At 41.8% G+C, this 21,523-nt stretch overlaps 1 protein-coding gene across 1 annotated transcript in view; it reads right to left on the reverse strand.

The window, feature by feature from the left end:
• The window catches only part of FSIP1 (fibrous sheath interacting protein 1), a 237,606-nt gene that overhangs the window by 3,603 nt on the left and 212,480 nt on the right, over nucleotides 1-21,523 (reverse strand). The window contains exon 10 of the mRNA XM_056133848.1: nucleotides 3,429-3,930. Coding sequence (XP_055989823.1) covers nucleotides 3,429-3,930 — 502 coding nt within the window. The remainder of the gene's footprint in view (nucleotides 1-3,428; nucleotides 3,931-21,523) is intronic.

The following is a 21,523-nucleotide window of genomic DNA, read 5'->3' on the forward strand; positions in this document are numbered from 1 at the left end:
GGGTTCAATTTCTGGCACCCCACATGGTCCTTCAAGCCCTTCCAGGAGTAAGCCCTGAGCTCTGGCAGTTATGGCCCCCAACCAAAATAGAATCCATTCCAGTGACAAATAAACTATCCACTTCAGAAATTGCCCACGTGGCAGATGCATGCTGTTACCTGCATGGGGTAGCTTGCTAAAACAGACTCTAACAGAGCAGGTCTGATGCAGAGTCTCAGGTTTTGCATTTTTAACAAGTTCCCAGGTAATGTCGCTAAGTAGACAGAGAAAATAATGGCAAATATTTACAAGAGACGTCTACAGCAAGAATTTGTTTAAAGAAAATTTGTTGAAAGTAACAAAGAGGTAAATTCTCTAAATAGAAAGTGCCCATACATTTGTAATAGGGGAATTCACACTAGAAATTTCTGATATGGCAGCTCTAGATTTTGATCCAAGAAAGAGGAGGGTTGTGTAGGTCACTCAGAGCACCTGAGAAGTAATGAATAACCCTGGTAAAGTAATTTAACAAATAATAACCAGAAGACCTGGAGGAACTAAGAAAACTCCAATCAAGGCAAAGATAAGTTACATATTTCCTTATTAGCAAACCAAATTATTTTTAATGGGAAAAAATCAACAAATAGAGTTACTATTTTTAGATTCTCACTGTTCTACTTCCAACCCATAAGATTATTTACAACAAAGAAAAGTTTTTCAAAACAATCTACTGCCTTTGAAACCCTTCAGGTGGCATGAGTAATGGCATATACCAACAAACACACCCGTCAAATCACTGTAATAGTGTTTCCAAAAGTAAATTTACCTACAATCAGACTTTCTCCAGAAAGTTGCAATCAAATAGACCTTTGGATGGGCAGAACCTTGGCACATGTTCTAATGTAGAACAATGTTCTAACATTGTTGGCAAGAATTGTTCTAAGAACCTCAGCAAATAACATAACTAGTGTTCTTACAACTGAAATCTGTATTCCTTTATTGAAACCTTAGAGTTTACATTAATGTCAGTATGAACATTCCAACCTTTTGAAACTCTGGCTAACTTTGAGTGGACATAGACTCTAAACAGTCAACAGGACAACAAAAGCACAACTTCCCCCATGAACCCAGTGCTTACCTTGATTGCAACAATGTGTCTGCAATCCAAGAATCTTTCAAAACTTGACTGTTACCACTGGGATCTTATTAAGATGCAAATTCTGAATGTGGAGATTTGGAGCAGAGCTTTAAAGCAAGTATAATAAGCACCCCCATCAAGCCACACTGCAAGCATCAAGAGCTCATAATGTCAGATGATAGTCACATGACTGCAAGAGGCTAAGCACAGAAAACAGGGCCAGGTGCAGGAACAAGTCCTGAGCAGAGTACATGCCTCTTCCAATGGGCTTATCTGTTACTCAGCTCCATCAGCAGTGCCGGAATTGCAGACATTTAAAAGAAAAATCTCCAATTAAATGTTAAATGCCAGATTAATAAGCCAACCAAGTCCAGTCTCTGGCCTAATCATTTTGTGTGGGTTTTCTCATTTGAACCTAAAGTATTAAGGTCCTCTTATAGGCAAGGAAACAGAGAGGAATTTCCTTGCCTGTAAGTGCAGAGGAGAACAATTAAGTCACTTGCCTGAGATCACTTGCAAGCAACAGAGCGAGGATTTAAAACATGAATGACCTCAGCCTGATCACGCTGGGGATGAGAGTGAGGGGTGGGGGCTAGGGGTTGGGGGAGGTATGTTAAGGCCCACACCCTCTGCTTTTCAAGGTCCTACAGCTTTCCTGGATTTTCGTTTGTTTGCTTTTGGCCTCTGAGTAAGTAACTGCTCTTTGGTCTTCTGTTTTCCTTTTCAATTTAGAGTGACCAACCATCCCTGTTTGCCAGGGCCCCAGGACTTCCCAGGGTGCAGGACACTCAGCGGTGAAAGCATGATATGCCCCAGCACACCAGGGCAGAGGCCACCCTCATTTTCATCTCGGGGCATTCTTTTTAGAAACAAATTTATCTCACTCATGGGTGCATTCATTGCAGAAAAGTCTTGAAACATGTCACTAAATAGGTCCTATGGGAAATCCTATTTTGTTATCCTTCAACAATTATGTCAGTTCTGTCCCCTTTCTTAATTTTGGCAAATGACTCCATGTCCTTCTGGGGTCCTATTCTACTATTTTTGTTGATATTCATATTGTGTTGTGTATTACATAAATTCATATCAAAGGCTAGCTCAAGTATGTGGTGGCGAAAAGAAGAAATTTTCCATGCAGACATGCCTCTTCTTTTCTCTAGGAAATAATCCAACCTAAGGTAATAGGACAGAAAAGTAGACGAGACTCTTATTGGCTCGTGTTTCAGTGTCCTCAGCTGTCTCCAAGTTTCAGTCATACCAAAGGTCACTGGCCACCATGCTCTTTGAACTTCCACATGGAGAAATTTAGATTGAGGACACATTCCACTCCTCTCCCCACCCTCCACCAATCTCCCTGTGGGCAGAAGAAGCAGTCACCCCTTCGGTGCATGTGGGGCCAAATGGAATTTCTTGCTCACTCAGATCTTGCCTCAGAATAAGTCAGTGCCCCTGTCTTCCTCCTTGTACTCCTCCAACGTGGCTTCTTAGCTCCTCTGTAATATTAATTCTACATTAACAGGTCCCTACCTCTACCAGTGATGGGATGCTTAAGTTCATTCAGGGGTCACAGCATGAAGAAGGCCATTGGCTGTCTGCCTTGAACTTCTAACAGATAAACAACCAGATATTTGTTAATGCTAGCTGCTGTCCTTAGAGTTTAAACATGGGTTGATCATGAAAAATGGCTGAGAATCTGAAAGCTGGAAAAGTTTTCATACAGAAACTAAGAGAACCACAATAATCTGTGGCATCTGAAAAATTCATTTCTTAGAACAAGCCTTGGGGGAGCGAGAGTTTGGGCACCTTCCATGGATACCTGGCTCACCTATGTGGGTTGGATGATTCAGTGCCTGGCTTGGTGATACTGGGAGCTACCAGGACCACCCCGACACTACATAGAGGGTCATGTGGTGCTGGGATCAAACTTGGGGTCTTTAGTACACAATGAATGCCCAGAATAAATTTTATCACTGATAATTTTGAAATTGAAATACTAAGAAAATCTGTTCAAACCACTGGTCTCCATTGAAACCAATTTCTCTTTTCCTCAGAGATCCACATTGTTTTCTAGATAACCACAAAAAAATGTGATTAATTTAAACAAATGTTAGACAAATTTGTTTAACAAATTTAAAACATTAAATATGATTGTTTTAAACAAATATTGATAAGCAAAGTTTTCCTGTTAACAGGCTTCTATTTGACATATCTGTAACTTACAAAACAACCTCCTTATCCTCTTCTTCTTAAATGTTACCTTCATATGAAGATATATACTAAGAAAATGACTCACTAAAATGCCCACTCTCACCTGGTTTGGGTGTGTCTGGAGAACTTGGGTTCAGATGATGGTCTTCAGATGAAAGGTTCGTGTTGGTACCATACAGTGGATCATCCAAGAAAGAGGGCCTTTTCAGTCTCCCAATGCCAAGAGTCTTCAACATAAAATAGTCAGCTGTGTCAGCAGTAACTTCATCCTGGGAAAACTGGAGGCATTCCATGTTCTTGGCTTCGATGGCTAGAGTTGGTGAAATGGAACACCCAGTCAAGGCTTTGGTGAGATAGTAGCCGACAGAGGCATCTTCTGTGCTCTTGTCTGCGACCTCTACCTCAGTGCTTCTGATCCGAACTTCTGACCCATTAAGTAGCTCAGAGAGGGCAGATCTTGACAGCAAGGGTAACTTGGGTACTCCATCCTCCATGGCTTCCTTTTCTCTTTCTGAAGAAAATTGGACTATAGATTTTTCTTGGACTGTGCATTCCTCCAAAAGATACCTTAACTGTTCCTCAGAGAGAAGTGATGTTGAATCTAGCTGATAAAACAAACCAGAAGTTTTCAGAATCAACTGACTGCATAACCACACTTATTTCTGGAAAGCTTCCAATAACACAATATAAATGCAAGGTTCCAGTGCTCACACAAGACATCTCTAAAACACATTTACTCATTTTATTTTATGTTGCTTTTAGGGGCCACATCTGGTAGAGCTCAGGAGCTATTCCTGACTCTGTGTTTTGGGGAAGGGGATGTCACCTCTGGTACTGTTTGGGGGCCACAGTGTCACAGAATTGAACATGAGCTTCCTGCAGGCAACACATGCAGCCAGCCCTTTGAGCTATCTCTCTGGCCTCAAGGTTCTTCATTTTAAAGTATCCAAAGATGCAAGGGAAATACCCAGCATACCTACAGAATATAAAATTTAGTATTAATCATACATACTAAAAGTCATGGGAAATTTTGAAAGAAATTAATTGCTGCACCAAATAGGCCACTAACTCTTCTACCACACGTGAAAGTATCTTCAGCTGAAATGGAGAAACTTTTTAAAAAGCAAAACAAGAAACCCTATAATTCATGCTCTGTGATACCAAGCAGAAAATAAGCAATCATTTCATGGATGAATAGTCAGGGATCCTGTTAAAATCTCAAATAGGTGTTTCTCTGTTCCCACAATCCCTCAATGGGAACAGAATCATCACCCAATTACTTAATTGGGGAAAAAAAAAACTCAGGCAAACTCTACCTACCCCTGGATAATTCACTGTTCCTATATCTATCACCAAGTTTCAGCAGATAATACTGCTGAAGAAAGAAAAGGGAGGTGAAGGGTTTACCCATGATGAGATGTGTAGCTGGTTCAAAGTCACAGAGGCATTCCAAAAGCAGAGCATTTGAGAAAGGGGATTTGATCAGACATATTTTATCTCTGCTCATAGAATTATCAGTGTTGGGTGTTTCAACCAAGATCTTGGGGATTAAAAAAAATATATATATACACTTTTTAAAAAACACTTTATTGTTTCAGTAATGTTCTCAGAAAATATAATTAATCCAATGGGAGCACTAAAGTCTGACCCATAAGCACTAAAGTCTGACCCATTCAACTCATTGAGTTGAATAACATGTCGCTTGAGTTGCAACAATTTCAGAAAGGAATGGGATTAAAATATGTTAAAACATGTTTCTTAAAAAGTCTCTTTCTCTAAAGAATTAGTACCTTTCATGATTTATACAATGGATTATCAAGGAAACACTAATCTTCCTTAACAGGGGAATGAATTATCTAACAATGAGGAATCCTTGCAGGAAATCCAATCATGAATTGCACTGACTTTCATTTCTACTTTGAGAAAGTTAAAACAGTGGTATTGACCTACTTTGAAAACACACAGTAAGAATTACTCAAATGTTTGGCATATAAAAGACACTAGTTAAAAGCAGCTATTATTTGAATTATTGTAAAATACTTCTAATGTAGCTAATAAAAATGTCACTGTCACTGTCCTCCCGTTGTTCATCGATTTTCTCATGAGGGCCCAGTAACATCTCCATTATGAGACTTTGTTGTTACTGTGTTTGGCATATCGTAACTTGCCAGGCTTTGCTGTGCGGACGAGATACTCTCGGTAGCCTGCCAGGCTCTCCGAGAGGGGCGGAGGAATCGAACTCGGGTAGGCCATGTTGGCTGCGTGCAAGACAAATGCCCTACACGCTGTGCTATCGCTCCAGCCTAGCTAATAAGAATAGTATGTAAAATATTGTGCATGCCAAGGGATTGCCCTGCCACAGAGGCAGGGTGGAATGGGGGGGATGGGGGTGGTAGGGATATTATCCATGGTGGTGGAAAATGGGCACTGGTGGAGGGATGGGTATTTGATCATTGTATAATCGAAACCTAAGCACAAAAAATTGTAAATCTACAACTGTACCTCATGGTGTTTCACTAATAATAAAAATATATATATATTGTGCATGCTTTAAAAATATATCCTTTTATAAACATATAATTTTATAGTATCAAGTGCCACAATGTTATTGAGGGAAACAATAAATTGAATAGACACATACTTTCAAAAATTTGTAATGGTAAGCTACCATAGTTTTCAATGAGTCTAGGATTATTATTATTACAATTATTGTTTCAAAATATAGTATAAACCATGATGGAGCATGATATCTATGTTTTCATCTTTTTTCTCAGAACTTCTTTTGCTTTTCTGTGTCTGTTGTAGTCCCAAATTCTGTACTTGTTTTGTTCTATTTCCTTCAAAATTGCCATTGGAATTTTGAGAAATACTGTGTTCATTTGTAGGTTGTACAAGGTCAGATGGTCAATTTAGCAGTTTATTTTTCATTGGAGGAACAAAAAAATAGTCAGGAATCACTACTGGTGAGGCTTAGGGGAATCATACAAAGAGCTGGGACTGAACCTGTGTTAGCATGTACAAGGCCAGCACCTTCCTGACTGTATTATCCCTCCAGCCCAATGATGTTTATTCTGACAATCCATGAGCCTGTGTGTCTTTCCATTGCCTTATGACTTCTATTTTTTATAACAAAGTCTTATAGTTCTCAGTGAATAAGTCTTTCATCCCCTTTATTATTTTTACTCTCATGTATTTTATCTTTTTTTGAGGCAACTCTAATTGGGACTGTTTCCTTAATCACCATTTCCTCCAACTCACTGTTTGCATATAGTAATGCAACAGACAAACTATATTGACTTTGTATCCTGCCACCTTACTGAACTCATTATTTTTATTTTTTGAGGACTCTGTAAGGTTTTTTTTTGAGGACTCTGTAAGGTTTTATAATCATACACAAACATCAGTAGTTTTTTCTTTTCCATTTTGAATGCCTATCTATTTCTTGATTAATTAATCCAGTTAGGTCTTGTAGAACTCTGCTGAAAAGTAAGAAGTGTGAACATACTTCTCTAAGTTTCAAATCTTAAGGAAAGTGCATTCAGATTTTTACCTAACACAACTTTTTCTTTCATATTTTTGTTATTAAAAATTAAATTAATATAAAGTATAAAAAACAAAATTAAACTTCTCAGGAGTTGAACCCAGTGTCCAGCATGTACCCTACTACTAAATTACGTCCTCAGATCTGTACTCATATTTTTAAACATTGACTTTAAGATAAAATTTGAAGTATTAAATGGGATTCCTAATTGATCTAATTCCTAATTAGATTAATTCTAATTCCTAAACTAATTCCTAATTTCTAATTGATTCCTAACTCATTCGTAAATTTGTTTGGACATCAGAGACAGATCCAAGTTTTGTGGGGACCCAAACTAATGTAATCTTGGGGCAGTTCAAGGGTACTTCTTTAATTAAAAGAATATAAAATTTTACAATTAGGACAAAAATGGGTTTCCTTGTTTTTGCTTTTGTTTCTTCCAGTGTGGAGATTGACCTCAGGGCCTTCACACTTGCAAGCAAGTACTCTACCATTGAGCCACATCCCCAGGGTCCATGAGTCCTATTTTGAAAATATGAAAAGATCATAATAAATTATTGGTGCCTTGAAAGGTAAGTCAATGTGGCTTATGGTTTGACAGCAGATCCAGGACCATAATTAGTCTAAGGTGGTTGCTTTTGAACAAGATCAGTTACAGTGGTATTAACCTGTGAGAGAATCACAGCACAGAGGCAGCGGTGTGAAGCGCTAAAGGATAGCCTAACAGGCAGAAGGACTCAACAGCAAGCATCTGATGTGTCCCACACAAACAGCAAAAACCCATGCAGTGTCATGCTGGGCCATCATAGAAGAAATCAATGCAGATGAAAATTATTGGTTAAATACAGTAAATGTATACTCTGAAAAGAATCTATCAAATGTCATTATCAAGTGAGGTTGTTTTTTTGTTTGTTTGTTTTTTGTTTTTGTTTTATTGGCTCTCTGAGAGCCTAGCAAGCTACCAAGACTTCTAAAGAAATGTTTCCTGATCACAACCTATGTTCTTTCACTACTCAAGACCCCAGACAAGTGAGGGCTCCTCATGTTACAGCCCCACTTCATAGCCCCACTTCATAGCCACTCTGCTTCTAAAGGTATCCCAAGGTAAAGCAGCATATACCCAGAAGCAAGTTTAACTCTGATCACTCTGACCCTCTGGGAGAAGCAGCCTTGTGGGAAAGAAAACACAGAGGACTAGAAACTGAACTTTGGCTTCAGCATTGCTGCTTTTCAGCATGTAACTAGGATAGTGATTTTCAACTGCTGGTTGAAAATGCTCACCAACATGCTCACAGAACATGCTCACCAATAGAATTTTCCTGTGGTCAACACAAAAGCTAGTCACCTAAAAGGACTCCCATATCTCTTAATATTGATATATTAATAAAAGGACTTAATATTGATATATTAATAAAAGGACTCCCATATCCCTTAATATTAATATATTACTATTAATATCCCTTTTATATTGATTTCTGCTTTCAGAGAAAGCAGAAATCAATATAAAAACAAATCATTCTCTCAACATCAAAATGTAGCCTGGAAGAATTTATAAAAAGCAACACACAAACTTTCTTCACAGTTGCTTCTTAAAGTATCAATTCTCATAAAATAGTTAAAAATTCTCTGAGTGCAAAATATAAGTAAAAGTAAATCAAATCTACTAGGCCTTCAAGTTAAATTGCTTTTCAGCAATTCTGCACAGAAGTACAGAGCAGAAACTTCCATATGAACCATCTTTCTTCTCCACAACTCCTTGCAGAGCCTTGCCGGCAGCGTGAGCTGGTGTGATAATCAAATGAGTTCATCTGGGGAAAGTTTTGCAAATAGCTACATTAGTGTGAGTTATTTACATATGCTGAATTGAACTGAACTTGGGAATCTATCACAAATATCCCTAAGGACCTCTGATGGTTAAGGGAGAGTAACCCTTCCTCTTTATCCAGATTGTGCTGAAACTCCTGAGCTAATGAGCTCCATAACTGAAGGTTCACTGTGCAAGCATAGTCAAATAACCATCTGTTCAAGTACTCACCTCAAAGTATTCATCCTTCATGCCAGTTCTAATTTTCCAGTATTTCATAAACAAGTTATTATTCATGCTATTCCCGTCCCTTCATAAAATTCTTCATAGTGCATCTCAGTCTTCATTTTTCCAGACCAGAGCCCAATCTATTTTCTCTCCTTATATGAAAGCTCCTCTCATCCCATCTTCATCTCAATAGCCCTTTTAGGGATCTTCTTTCTTGTTCAGGCAAAAGTGCATACATTCCATAGTCAAAGAGTAGATGTACTGAACTTTCTCATCAGGAAAAGAATATAGTGTAAATGAGTTCTGGTTCTGCTACATCTTGCTGATTTCATTAACCTACTTTTTCTCATCAGGAAAAGAATATAGTATAAATGAGTTCTGGTTCTGCTACATCTTGCTGATTTCAATGACCTACTGATTTTATTACCCAGACTAGCTTAGTGTCTTAAGCACTCACAGTGTTCTATACTTCAGCTCACTTCTACAACATAATAAGACAACCCCTGACACCCACCCCCACCCCACCCCACAGCTGACTCCATTCCCAGGATGATCACTGTTTACACTTCTCCACCCAGATAAGTGCCAGTTTGGTGAAGGAGCTAAATCTGATGAGGAGTGCAACTTCTAATTGCAGGCGATGGAACACAGACTATGAATTACCTCACCCTCATCCTGTCTCTCCTCCTGTACAATATCTCTGGAGTTTCCCCAGTCATAAAAATCTTCAGTTATTTGGACACTGGGTTTGTTGACAAAGCAATAAAGATTATACCCATGGGGTAGATAATCAGAGAGTCCACCTTTATAAACTAGCAGAGGTAATCCTGTCCTTTGATGTTAGTGTATGTACCATGTTGGATTTCCCTCATCCCAACTCCATCAAATGTTTTACAGGCCCACCCTTTAAGGCCAAGAATATTATCAAAAGTAAGACACGTGGCTAGAAAGGGAGATTAACAACCAAAGTACAGATATAAATGGTTTTCAACCGAAGCGAATTCTACTTCAAGATAAGCAGTAAGGATTTAAGGGGTAGAAAGAAAGCTTAACAGACTGACTTTTAGGCTCTGCATGCAGGAGGCCAGATTTGATCCTCAACACTGCATGGTTCCACACCCTTTCCCCCCATCCCACAACACCCCCACATACACACACTGCCAAGAGTGATCCTAAATATAGAGTGGGAGCAGCCCCAACTCCAGTAACAGTGGCCTCAAAATCAAAATAATAATAGTAAGCAATTAAATATGGTCTTTGCTTAATTACCAATACATAAGTTAGCAACTCATAGCTGCAGCCACCTAGCTGGCACCTACTGGAAGCATCTGAGTAAGAAGCAGTTTCTTTTAGCCAAAATAATTAGCTTATTGGAGGAAGTATAGAATAGAAACATCTCAAAAACACTTTTTACTCAACAACACAAAGCTTGCAGGTAAGATGAATGCGATGGACACACACCCAGTATGTCACTTTCAGAGCAACTAACTCCCACTATTGAGCTAAAAACACTGGTTTTCTGGAAAGTAGTGGTTATAGAAATCCTTTGCATGCTCCTTCCCACTCTTACTCTGAATATTCTGCTTGTTTACTATGTAAAGATAAGTTGGGTGAAGAAAGACCATAATAGCACAGGTGTCAAGAAGGCCATTAACTATGGAAAACACTCACCCTGCACTGAAGTCCAGATCTAGCCACTTTGGTGGTAGGAGGTAAGCTTGGGAGAAGAGTCAAGTTGAATGCTTTTTATATCATTAAAACCTAAAGAGCCTCTGTATACCAGGGCTGCCTTTCTAGGGACTTCAGTGCTTCTGTTGAGGGAATTTCAACTTCCCTTGAGAGAGGAGCCCTCTAGACTCTTATGTCCAGCATCTTCAACACACATGGTCAGAACTGACCCAAAGGTAGTGTTACTACTGTCACTACAGACCCTAGCTAGGGCTCATTTAAGACCAAGTCAGAAGGTATTAAGGAAGACAAATCATCACCCCCCCCACCACACACACACACACACACACACTCAGTTCAATAGGACATATAGGAGACCATCCAATGGTGCTTAAACGTGGAGACATGGCAGAACCCAAACACTAGTAGTACCATACCACCTGCCAGTGGATTAGATAAGCTCTTAGCATGCATATTTCCTCTGATGTGTACTTTCCAGAGACACAGCTCTCATGGGACACATGCCGCATCCATCACTTGTTCTAATGACAGCTCCTTCACTTCTGTTGTGAGAAACATCTCACTATGACAGCATTATTTTGATGGCACCTAGTTCTCCAAAATTCACTCACCGATGTACAAGAGAAACCGATTAGCATCTCTCTCCATTGTGGGAACTGCGTAGAGAAACAAGCATTACCTTGAATTTCATATCTGCTACTTGAGTGGCCAAGTACTGTACCAGCTGCATGATATCCAGGAGCCAAACCTCACTGCTATTAAAATATTCTGATATGAGGGGCTGGAGAGTGCCAGGATTAAGCCCTGCATACAGCTGACCACTGACCGGTGTTAGATCTCTGTCACTGTATATTGTATCCCGAGAACTACAAAGCATCATCCTTGAGTACAAAGCCAGAAATAGCCACTGAGCACCTCAAGTGTAGCCCTCAAACCCAAGATGAATAAATATAAATAAATAAATAATATGCCCCAGCGTTACTAGGCTCCATCAGCCTGTCTCTCAGATCGGCACATATTCCTACAGCCAGTTCGAAAGATCTAACATGGCTCATACGACTACCACAACTGCAGGTCTGCTATCAGTGTTGATGCCACAGCCTGAAGCCTGATGTCACCCAAAGGCTCATGTTGATGTCACCCATGTCACTCATGCCCTAACTTTCCCTCACCTCCAGGACTTCTCTACTGCTGTTGAAGTGAGAGCTGTGAATGAGGGGAGAGGGGATCAGGTCACCATATCTAGGCTTGAGCAAACCAGAAGTGCTAGAATGTCCTCTGAGCAAGTGGAGAGGAGCCAGAGAAGAAAAGCCTGTCCCCTCCCTGCTGGCCTTGGCCCAAAGGCTGCCCTAGAGTCACCTGTAAGAACTCCACAGTGGCCTGCAAGATCAAGCCATCAACTCTACCTGCTGGCTAGCAGTGGCCCGATGCATAACTCAATCCATTCTCCTGATTCCTTGGTCTCACTCCCTTTTTCCCCTACCCCCACTTCTCTGGTGTTGTAGTCACCAATTATGGGGCAGCACAGAACCTTTAGCTCTTGGCTCTCCTGTTCCAGACTCAATCATTTGCTATCAGCAATGGCTTCCAAGACCTGGCTGGGCTCCAAAGTGGCAAGCAAAGTCACACGGGCTGGGCCTCTAAGCACAGAGCCAGGAGCCACTCCTCAAACTCTGCAAATTGGCCAGTGTGCGCATGAGGTGGTGCTGGCTGTGTGCAGGGGTTCCTGGGGAGCCCTGGCTTAACAGCTGGTTCCAACTGGCACGGCTGTGGGAGCTGGGGTGCCGCCTAAGGACAGAGCCAAAGGGCAAAATCTTTGGACGTCTGGAAGGATATTTTTCCCAGGGCATCTGGAGGTAGCATGACGGGGGGCCTGGCAGGGAGGGGGAGAGAAAGTGAACTGGAGCATGTCAAGGACACATGACTCAGAGGTGTGTATACTGAGCACAGAGCTCATGATCTGGTGCATACTCTCACCTCTAAGGGACAGAGGTGTTGTGGGGGAGGCTGTCTTCACTCTAAGAGGCAGACACCAAACAGGCTGGGTTGAAAAGGGAGTTAAACAGAGCAAATCCCACACGTCAGCAACCACTGAGAAATCAAAATGAGGGGCCGTGGAGCCACGAAAACGCACAACATTCCTCCACGTTGCAGATGTGTTTCTCCTGCACCCTTTCTCCATGTGGTTTTTCCACAACTGTTTATATTCCACTTGGTAAATTCCCCCAAGTTAAGAGTTCCTATGCTCACAGGCTATCTTTATGAAAACAAAAACAGAAATTCCCCCAAAGAGCGGAAACACCCTTAACAACAGCATAGAGGAGAAGAGGAGTGGCGGCTGAGGTTTCTACCACACTCCATTGAGCGTTCTCTCCCCAGGCAATCCACTTCAACTTTCATAGCCTCAAATGTCGAACCTGTAAAATGGAAATACTAACAAGATGCCCAAGACCACATCTTGTGGAATGCTAACAAGAGAAAGATGTGCAATGAGCCTATCAGGTAAATCTGCTAGAGCCAGGCCTGCTGGGGGGGGGGGGGGGGGCGGGGGGGGCGGTGTTCACTTAGTGCCAGAATCTTGGCAGGCAGCAACGCTAAGCAGTGGCTAGAGGACCCACCCAGGAAGTTACAGACTCAAGGATGCAAACCCCAAGTTCAAGTGGCCCCTACCCCTGAGGGTTGCCCCAGGACACTAGGAACAGAGCTGAGCAGATCATTTCACAACTAACAATTTACAATGAATTCAAGGTCAAGTGTACGCAGAATGGGTGAGTGTGGGAAATAGCTGAGAGATGGTAGAAGAAAAGGTGGGCAAGAGAGCTCTGTCCCCAGGTAGGCACATTATTACAGCACTGTAGGGATTACAAAAGCATCTTAACCCCAAAAAGGGGCTGCTTTGGGAATGCTTTATCTTTGCCCAAAACAAGCAATGTCAGTATTCCAGACGAGTTTGGTAAACAAGAGGTGTAAGCAAAACAAGTCCATCATTTACTTAGTGCATGTAAGCATGTGTACGTGCATATGCATGTGTGTGCATGCGCACGCGCGCGCACACACATACACGGTACCTTTTCATTTAACTAGATCCCTCTCTTTTCTTGGCTCCCCTCCCTAAGACATCCAAAGACTCAGGTTCCTCCTGAGCCTCTCTGCCTGAGCACCCTCCTCAAAATGCAGGCTCAACTCCATAGTTTTAAAACGTCCTTAAGGGGACAAAGAGATAGTACAGAGGGTAAGGTGCTTGTCTTACCTTGGTATGCTCCCTGGCACCTCAAACCATCCCCCAAGCTTCACTAAGAGTAAACTGTAAGTAGGGCCCCAAACAAAATTAAAATGTCCCCAGGTTTGAGAGATGGTTCTATAGATAGATTCCAAGTTCTGCCTGCAGAAGGCCCAGACATTGCATACCCCAGGGTCCTCTGAGCATCACCTGGACCGACCCTCCAAGCACCCTGCTGGCAGGAGCCCTAAGCACAGTCAGGTCTGGTCCCCAAACAAAACAACAAAACTTCCTGATGCTGAGATGTGACTCTTCTCCCTAAGACTAAGCAAGCTTGGTCAGTGTGGAAGCCTCCCAAAGAACAGATTGCCATTTTAAAACAAGACTTTTTCCTATCAGAGTGACATCATCCAAAGATGATGGAATGCAGGTTCCAAAGCTGGATGGTGGGACAGTATTGGGGCAATGCCATGCTTAGCATGCCAAAATCTGTTCACACAGTTAGGCCCCATCAAGTCCAATGTGTGGGGGATGGATAGCTCCTCTGAGTGATCCTACATCTCTGTGGCAGTAAACACACCTCTAAATCATCCTCAAAGATTTATTCTATCCCCAGAATAGGGATCTATCGAAATCCTGCCCCCCATTTTTTGAGGGGAGGGGTGGCCATACCCAACAGTGCTCAGGTTTTACTCCTGGTTTTATGCTCAGGAGTCACTCCTGGTGGTGCTCAGGAGACCATAAGGGGTGTCAGGGATTGAACCCAGATCAGCCACATGCAAGGCAAGTGCCCCGTCTCCTGTACTATCGCTCTATCTCTCTATTCTCCCAGTCTCTATTCTTTCCCCTGGTCTCTTCTGCACCCTGCTCTCCCCATGTGGCTTGGGAAAGTAAGGGTTTGGTCTGTTCTTGATCACTTATGACTTGAGACCAGGTACCTCTTTAGGTCTTGAAGATTCCCTGACATTTGAGATGCCAGCAAGATGGCTGAAGGGACATGTCTGATTCTTTCCTTCTTGCCCTCTACAGGGACCCATTCACTCTGTCTGTGGACAAAGATGATGCTTACAAGGAGTGGCACCCCTCCCTGCCCTTCCAACTCCACACCCACCCACCAAGGGAAGAAAATTCCAAATTCACAAAAATCCCAAAGTACAAGAAAAAATCCTCCATTCTGGGCCTTTCCCTCTGATAATCACCACACGTCTGACGCTGAAGTTTAATTTGGTCTGCTATGAAAATAGAACTGACGAATAATCAGCCTTTGATTGTGGTTAAGTTTAATTATGGAAATCTACCCCTGCTCTGAAATAAGAAGCCTCCCAAGCATGGTAGAAAATCCATCTCCTTTCAGAAGTATTTATAGGAAACGACCTTCTCAAAAGGTTCTTTATTAGTAAATCAATATGTCAAGGGAACAAACCAAAACAGGGCTTCCGCCCTTCATGTGAATGTTTTTTGATCAAGTCCCATTAGCATCCTGGCCCCTACTTACAGTGATGGACAAGAACAAGCACTTTGGCTGCAGCAGAAAAGATGCCAACTTGTCTCTTTAGAATGGAAGATGGATGGGACTAAGACTGACCTGCACAATCCATATTCGTGGTGGTGACAGTTGGAAATGTCACCTCGCTAACTATGCAAAAACAACATAGTTGAAGAAATAAAAAGAAAGCAGTAAAAGTCTTTGTATCTTCTGCTTTTATCACTGTCACTGTCACTGTCCTCCCGTTGTTCACCAATTTGCTTGAGCAGGCCCAGTAACGTCTCCATTGTGAGACTTTGTTGTTACTGTGTTTGGCATATCAAATACGTCATGGATAGCTTGCCAGGCTTTGGCTTGCCAGGCTCTCCGAGAGGGGCAGAGGAATCGAACTTGGGTCGGCCATGTTGGCTGCGTGCAAGGCAAACGCCCTACTCACTGTGCTATCGTCCCAGCTTCTGATTTTATATAACAGAAAAACACTCTCTGGAAGCTTGCAAAATGAGGAACACCATTTATTTCCTTTAAATCCAATTTCAACATTTCAACTTCACATATGCAAAGTGAGAGAAAAATTCCCCTAAATCAGTGAGTAATGATTAATTTGAGGATGGACTGGGAGAGAACATACACAAAGATAGAAACAGAAGGTCTGGAGCGATAGTACAGCGAGTAGGGCATTTGCCTTGCACGCAGCCAACCCAGGTTTGAATCCCAGCATCCCATATGGTACCCCAAGCACCGCCAGGAGTAATTCCTGAGTGCAGAGCCAGGAGTAACCTTTGTGCACTGCCGGTGTGACCCAAAAAGCAAAAAAGCAAAAAGAAAAAGACAGAAACAGTGTTGGTGGAGGTATGTGCTTCGTATACCTAATATAAATTTCCTTACTATAATTAGCTTTTTAATTTTGGGAACTACTCCCACTTCTGTTCCAAGAAGTCACTCCTGTGGTGATAAGGGAACCATGTGATGCCTGGAAGTGTTGTCTCATGCATGCAAAGCATGTTCTCAGCCCATTGAGCCACCTCCCGAGTCACATTTTTTCCCTTTTTTTTTTATTTTTATTAGTGAGACATCAGTAAAAGGTAAAGGCCCTCCCGTTGATCGTCGATTTGCTCGAGCGGGCCCAGTAACGTCTCCATTGGAGACTTTGTTGTTACTGTGTCTGGCATATCGAATACTCTCGGTAGCTTGCCGGGCTCTCCGAGAGGGGCAGAGGAATTGAACTCGGGTCGGCCATGCTGGCTGCGTGCAAGGCAGATGCCCTACCCGCTGTGCTATTGCTCCCGAGTTCGATTCCTCCGCCCCTCTCGGAGAGCCCGGCAAGCTACCGAGAGTATTCAATATGCCAGACACAGTAACAACAAAGTCTCCAATGGAGACGTTACTGGGCCCGCTCGAACAAATCGATGATCAACGGGAGGGCCTTTACCTTTACCTTTACCTTACCTTAGTGAGACATCATGAGGTACAGGTACAGGTACAGACTTACAAATTTTTGTGCTTGGGTTTCAATTATACAATAGTTGCAAAATTTCCCTCCCCTTTTAAAATGCCATGATTGACTGATCTAATCAACTTATTTTTAATTTAATAAATTTATTTGAAGTCACTTTCTCATGAGAACAACTGACTTTTTCATAGCCAACTTTTTAAAATCAGTTGTACATTTACAAATTATCCTCCTGAGTCTATTAACTTCTAGTACAATTACTGTTACAACTAACTGCTCCTGTCAAAACTAATATCTAAATATGAAGCCAGTAGAGATGTACTTAATTACTTTCCTAAGTATGTGAAGTTAAAAATTTATTAGGAATTTTACTTTTCTGCTTCAAAATGGAAATTGCATATTATCATTCTAATTTCTTTCTATTGGACTTTCTTATTTCAGTTGTAGACATTAAAATGCTGGCTGAAATATCTCCCATAGGATGAGACTAGAGTTTGATGCCACATATACTACACAAGAAGGAAAAAGTTTTATCAGCAGAGCAACCATAGATATTCCCATGAGATATAACCTGAGACCCTAATGATCCCAAAATTTGTAAATACAGAGGCAGCCATGGGCTACTGACTTTCCCCTCGGTTCCACCACAAGCTCCTGTGTGCCCTGCCATCACTCAAGACACCAGATGAACCACTGATGATCCTCCTTCTGGCCAACCCCTCCACTTCTACCCTAAAAACAACCCCCGTGTCCCTATTTTAGGCCATTGCCTTAGCAAATCTCCCCCCACATTGACCCTCAACCCCACATCATATACACTCTTCTGAATTTCTCTATTACTACCTCTATACTAGTTACTCCCACAAACACACCAAAAAATAGTTGGTCTCCCATCTCCAAAAACATGCTTTCTATTAAACTCCATTCTCTCCCCCTTAGCACTTCATTTCTCTCATTTTCTTCCTAGTAAGTTGCATTTAAAGTTGTTTTACCTCACCAATCTCCTATCCTGATATTGTTCCTTAAATTCCCTCCATGCAGGGGTCCATACCCTGCAAACACAGCTCCTGTATGTGGCACCAATGTTTAATTCTTCAAGCAGCAGTTCACTCTCTATTCCCATTCTCCTGGACCTGTCAGTCAGTGCAACACAGGTTGTTCTGGATTGCTTCTCTCCTCCTGCTTCTCCACCAGCATTTCTAACCACTGCTTTTAGTTCTTTGGCCAGTTTTTATTTTCCTTGTCACCTGAGGGGCTGCCCCCAGGCTCAGTCCTGGGATAGCTTCTCTCTTCTGCTTCCTCTCACCACTTTGGTGATCTTTACCTGTCTGAGAGAACATCATCCAATTCCTCTCTTATTTAGACCTCTCCTCTAAAACCTTAAGTCCCACAGCCTATTGAATATCTATCTCCTCTTAGATATATAATACAGACCCCAAACTTCACCTGATCAAAACCAAATTCCCCGTCACACCCTTAACCCTTGATCCTCCCATAGTCTTTGTTTCACTGAATGTCACTTAACATCAAGTCCAGCTTTCCAAGTACTGGGCAAGAAATGAGATGTCCCTGGTTCCATTCTTCCTCTGACACCATTTTTTCCCTGATTTCCTTTGTGCCTAACTATGTACTAAACCTAGAAAAACTCTTCTAAAAATATTAAGTTAGGGAAGCTGAAGAGACATCGCAGCAGGCAGGGTGCTCACCTTACATGCGGCTGTTAACCGAAAGGTTGGTGGTTCGTGCCCACCCAGGGACGCCAGCTGTAAAATCTTATCACGCCGAAGGTTGTATGTTCACGGGCTCACTGGATGGCACTGTTTCACCGCCTGTGTTCGGTGCTCTTGAGCCACTGTGTGTGGCCTGGATCGGAACGGCTGTTGGCCAAGGGCAGACGGAAGAAAAAATGGGGGCCAGGCCGGTCTATATCAATAGTAGTTTATTCCAATCCTCTTCACTCCTGTCTTTCTCTGCCTCCTTCTCTCCTGGGCCCCAGTCTTGGAAGCTCTCTCCTTCTGGCTCTGACTCTGGAGCCCGAGCTCTCTCACTTCTGACCCCTTTTCCGAGCTTACGTCTTAGTTTATATAGCAGTCACATAAGGCGGTGACATAAAGGTGGGTTGAATACTGACGAATCAACAAAGAGAGGTAAGACCGCTCCTCCAGGAGATTAACTCAAGGATAAAATCTCATCTACAGAGATTACTTCAGATTACTAGGAGATCCACCCAAGAGTGGGATCCCAACAAGTGTGTGTTCTTCCTTCAGTTAGTAATCTACTTAAATAGTTGTAATAAATCTACTTCTAATATTTCTAGCAATGTCATTCTGTATGAGCACAGTAAGAGATATAAATTTAGTTTGGTTCTTCCTGAGAACATCTCACTATACATTCTGCAGTCCTCAGGCCAGGTTAATCTTCCTAGCTCCAGCAGGGTCCTAGTCTCATCGTTACTTACTTTTGGATCATGACAGCATTTGTCCATGATCATGCCCTCAACTTATAGTTGAGTATCGTGGCTCTTTGGCCTGGCCCATTTCGATGCCAGGGTAGCTCACTGCTTTCCCTGGGTCCATTCAGTCCCTCGTCAGGACCCTGCTTTTGGGGTGCTAGGAACTAAGGGCAACTGAGTCAAGAAATCAGATGCCCAGGAGTAAATATTATTCGGAGTCAATCAACTCCCAAGTTACAAAGCATAATATTAACTGTCTTCCTATGTCCACACAGAAAGGACATTGCTTACAATACAAGTTCAGTGTTCTTAGATGGGTGTGATCTGACAAACCTAAGCTACCTGAGGAAGGACAAAAGAGTGTTATCCTACAGTTTTAATCCCCAGCACCCTGAACAACATATACCAGGGGTGATGCCTGGGCAGAGAGCCAGAAATAAGCCCTGAGCACTGCCAGATTTGCCCCCCCCCCAAAAAAAAAGACTTAAAAAAAAAAGTAAGTTAAGCTCAAAGGACTGGAACATATACCTGACATACATACTCAGGCTCAATCACGGCACCATAAGATATGGTTGTGGTGGCCCCACACACTGCTAGACCAAAGCACCAAAACTGTCAGGTCTATAGTACTGGGCCAAGTGTCACCAGAGTGTCCCCCACAGCCCCAGAGTGCTGAGAAGGCCCCATAGTTTTTATATAGCGATATATATATACACACACTCATACAATATACATACATATATGTCGATTTTAATAACTAGGCATTTTTCTGCTTAGAATCCTCCAATACAGCTCCCATAGGAGTTTGGCTTCCTAGCACCTTTCATTCCATATATCTTCCTTCTTCCTTCCTCATTCAATCACTCCATCTACACTCCTTGAATATGTTAGGCATTCTCATGACCTTTGCCTGTGCCCTTGCTGTCCATCTTCCCTAAAAGCTTTTCCCCCTAGACATCTGTATGAAAAGCTCCTTCTGATCCTCCATGCATTTTCTCAAATGCTATCATCTCACCAAGTTTTCCCTTGACTACTCTATATAGCAGTATACAACATCTGTCGCTTTCTACATCCTGCCCTGCTTTATTTCTCTTCACAGACAGCACTTGCCCCTTTAAATTTCTTTGTTTACTGCCTGCCTCTACCCACTAGAAGTCCCATGAGAGTAGAGGTTTTTGTCTGATTTTTTTCACTACTCCATCCCCAGAACCTGGAAAAATATTCTGATATGGTAGAAATTGAAAAAATATTTGGTTAACTGAATACTTTTTCTTGACAAGGTACATCTGTACATATATATGTTCACACCATGATTCAAACATCCTTTTTTTTGGTTCTTCAGTAATAGTTTGCCTCTTGTTTAAAAAGTCATACTTACACTGATATTTGGAATCCTTGCTCAAAGAATTCCATGAAGCACTTTTTCTTTCTTCTGTATCATAGTAGCATCACTAAGTAGTATGCTTATTTTGTACAGTTTAGTATTGAATGTAGTCAAGAAAAAAATGTGTGAACCCTAATCAGTCAGAGCAATCATTCTGCTGTCTTATCTTTATCCATTTCACACCTTTATGTGCCTGTTCTGGTCCCTGAAGGAATTTCACTTAGTGACATTTGCATAAAATATATTATAGCTTGCAAAGATCAGCCACATTTCTAAATACAACACTTTAATTTATCCAATAATTATACTCTTGGACTGAAAACCATAATTTTCTTTATAACTTTTCCTTTAATTTTCATCATAAGACTAGCATATAATGACTATTCCTGGATTATTTCTCACCAAAAATTTAAGACTCTTTAACAGTGATTTTCAATGTCTTTATGCCTGTGGACTGGTACCAACCAGTTCACAGACCAGAGGCTGCACACCACTGATTGGTAACATGGTGAGCCTTACTTTTCACTCTAGATTGTCTCCTTCCTATTTGTACACATGTATCTTACACAAAGACAATGGTGACACCTGCTGCATCCAACTTGCACGGTACTATTAACATGTCACAATATATTAGACAACTTTGGTGTCTATGTTGGTCAAAAATATTGTAGTTAAGGGTTGTAGAGATAGAACAGGAAGTAGACTTCTTTGGGTTTGACTCGCAGCATCCCATTGGTCCCATGAGAACCAACAGGAGTGATTCCTGAATGCAGAACCAGGATAAACCCCTGAACATTGCCAGGTGTGGCAAAAAAAAAAGAAATGAAATGAACCAAGAAACCCCACCATCTTGTCATTGAAATGGTGACAGTAAGAAAGCAAACACAAAAGATATAGACACCTCGCGTTCCCTGCCAACCCAGGTTCAATTCCTCCACACTTCT

The sequence above is a fragment of the Sorex fumeus genome, unplaced genomic scaffold, assembly GCF_029834395.1.
Source record: "Sorex fumeus unplaced genomic scaffold, SorFum_2.1 ptg000098l, whole genome shotgun sequence".
NCBI classification, from domain to species: domain Eukaryota; kingdom Metazoa; phylum Chordata; class Mammalia; order Eulipotyphla; family Soricidae; genus Sorex; species Sorex fumeus.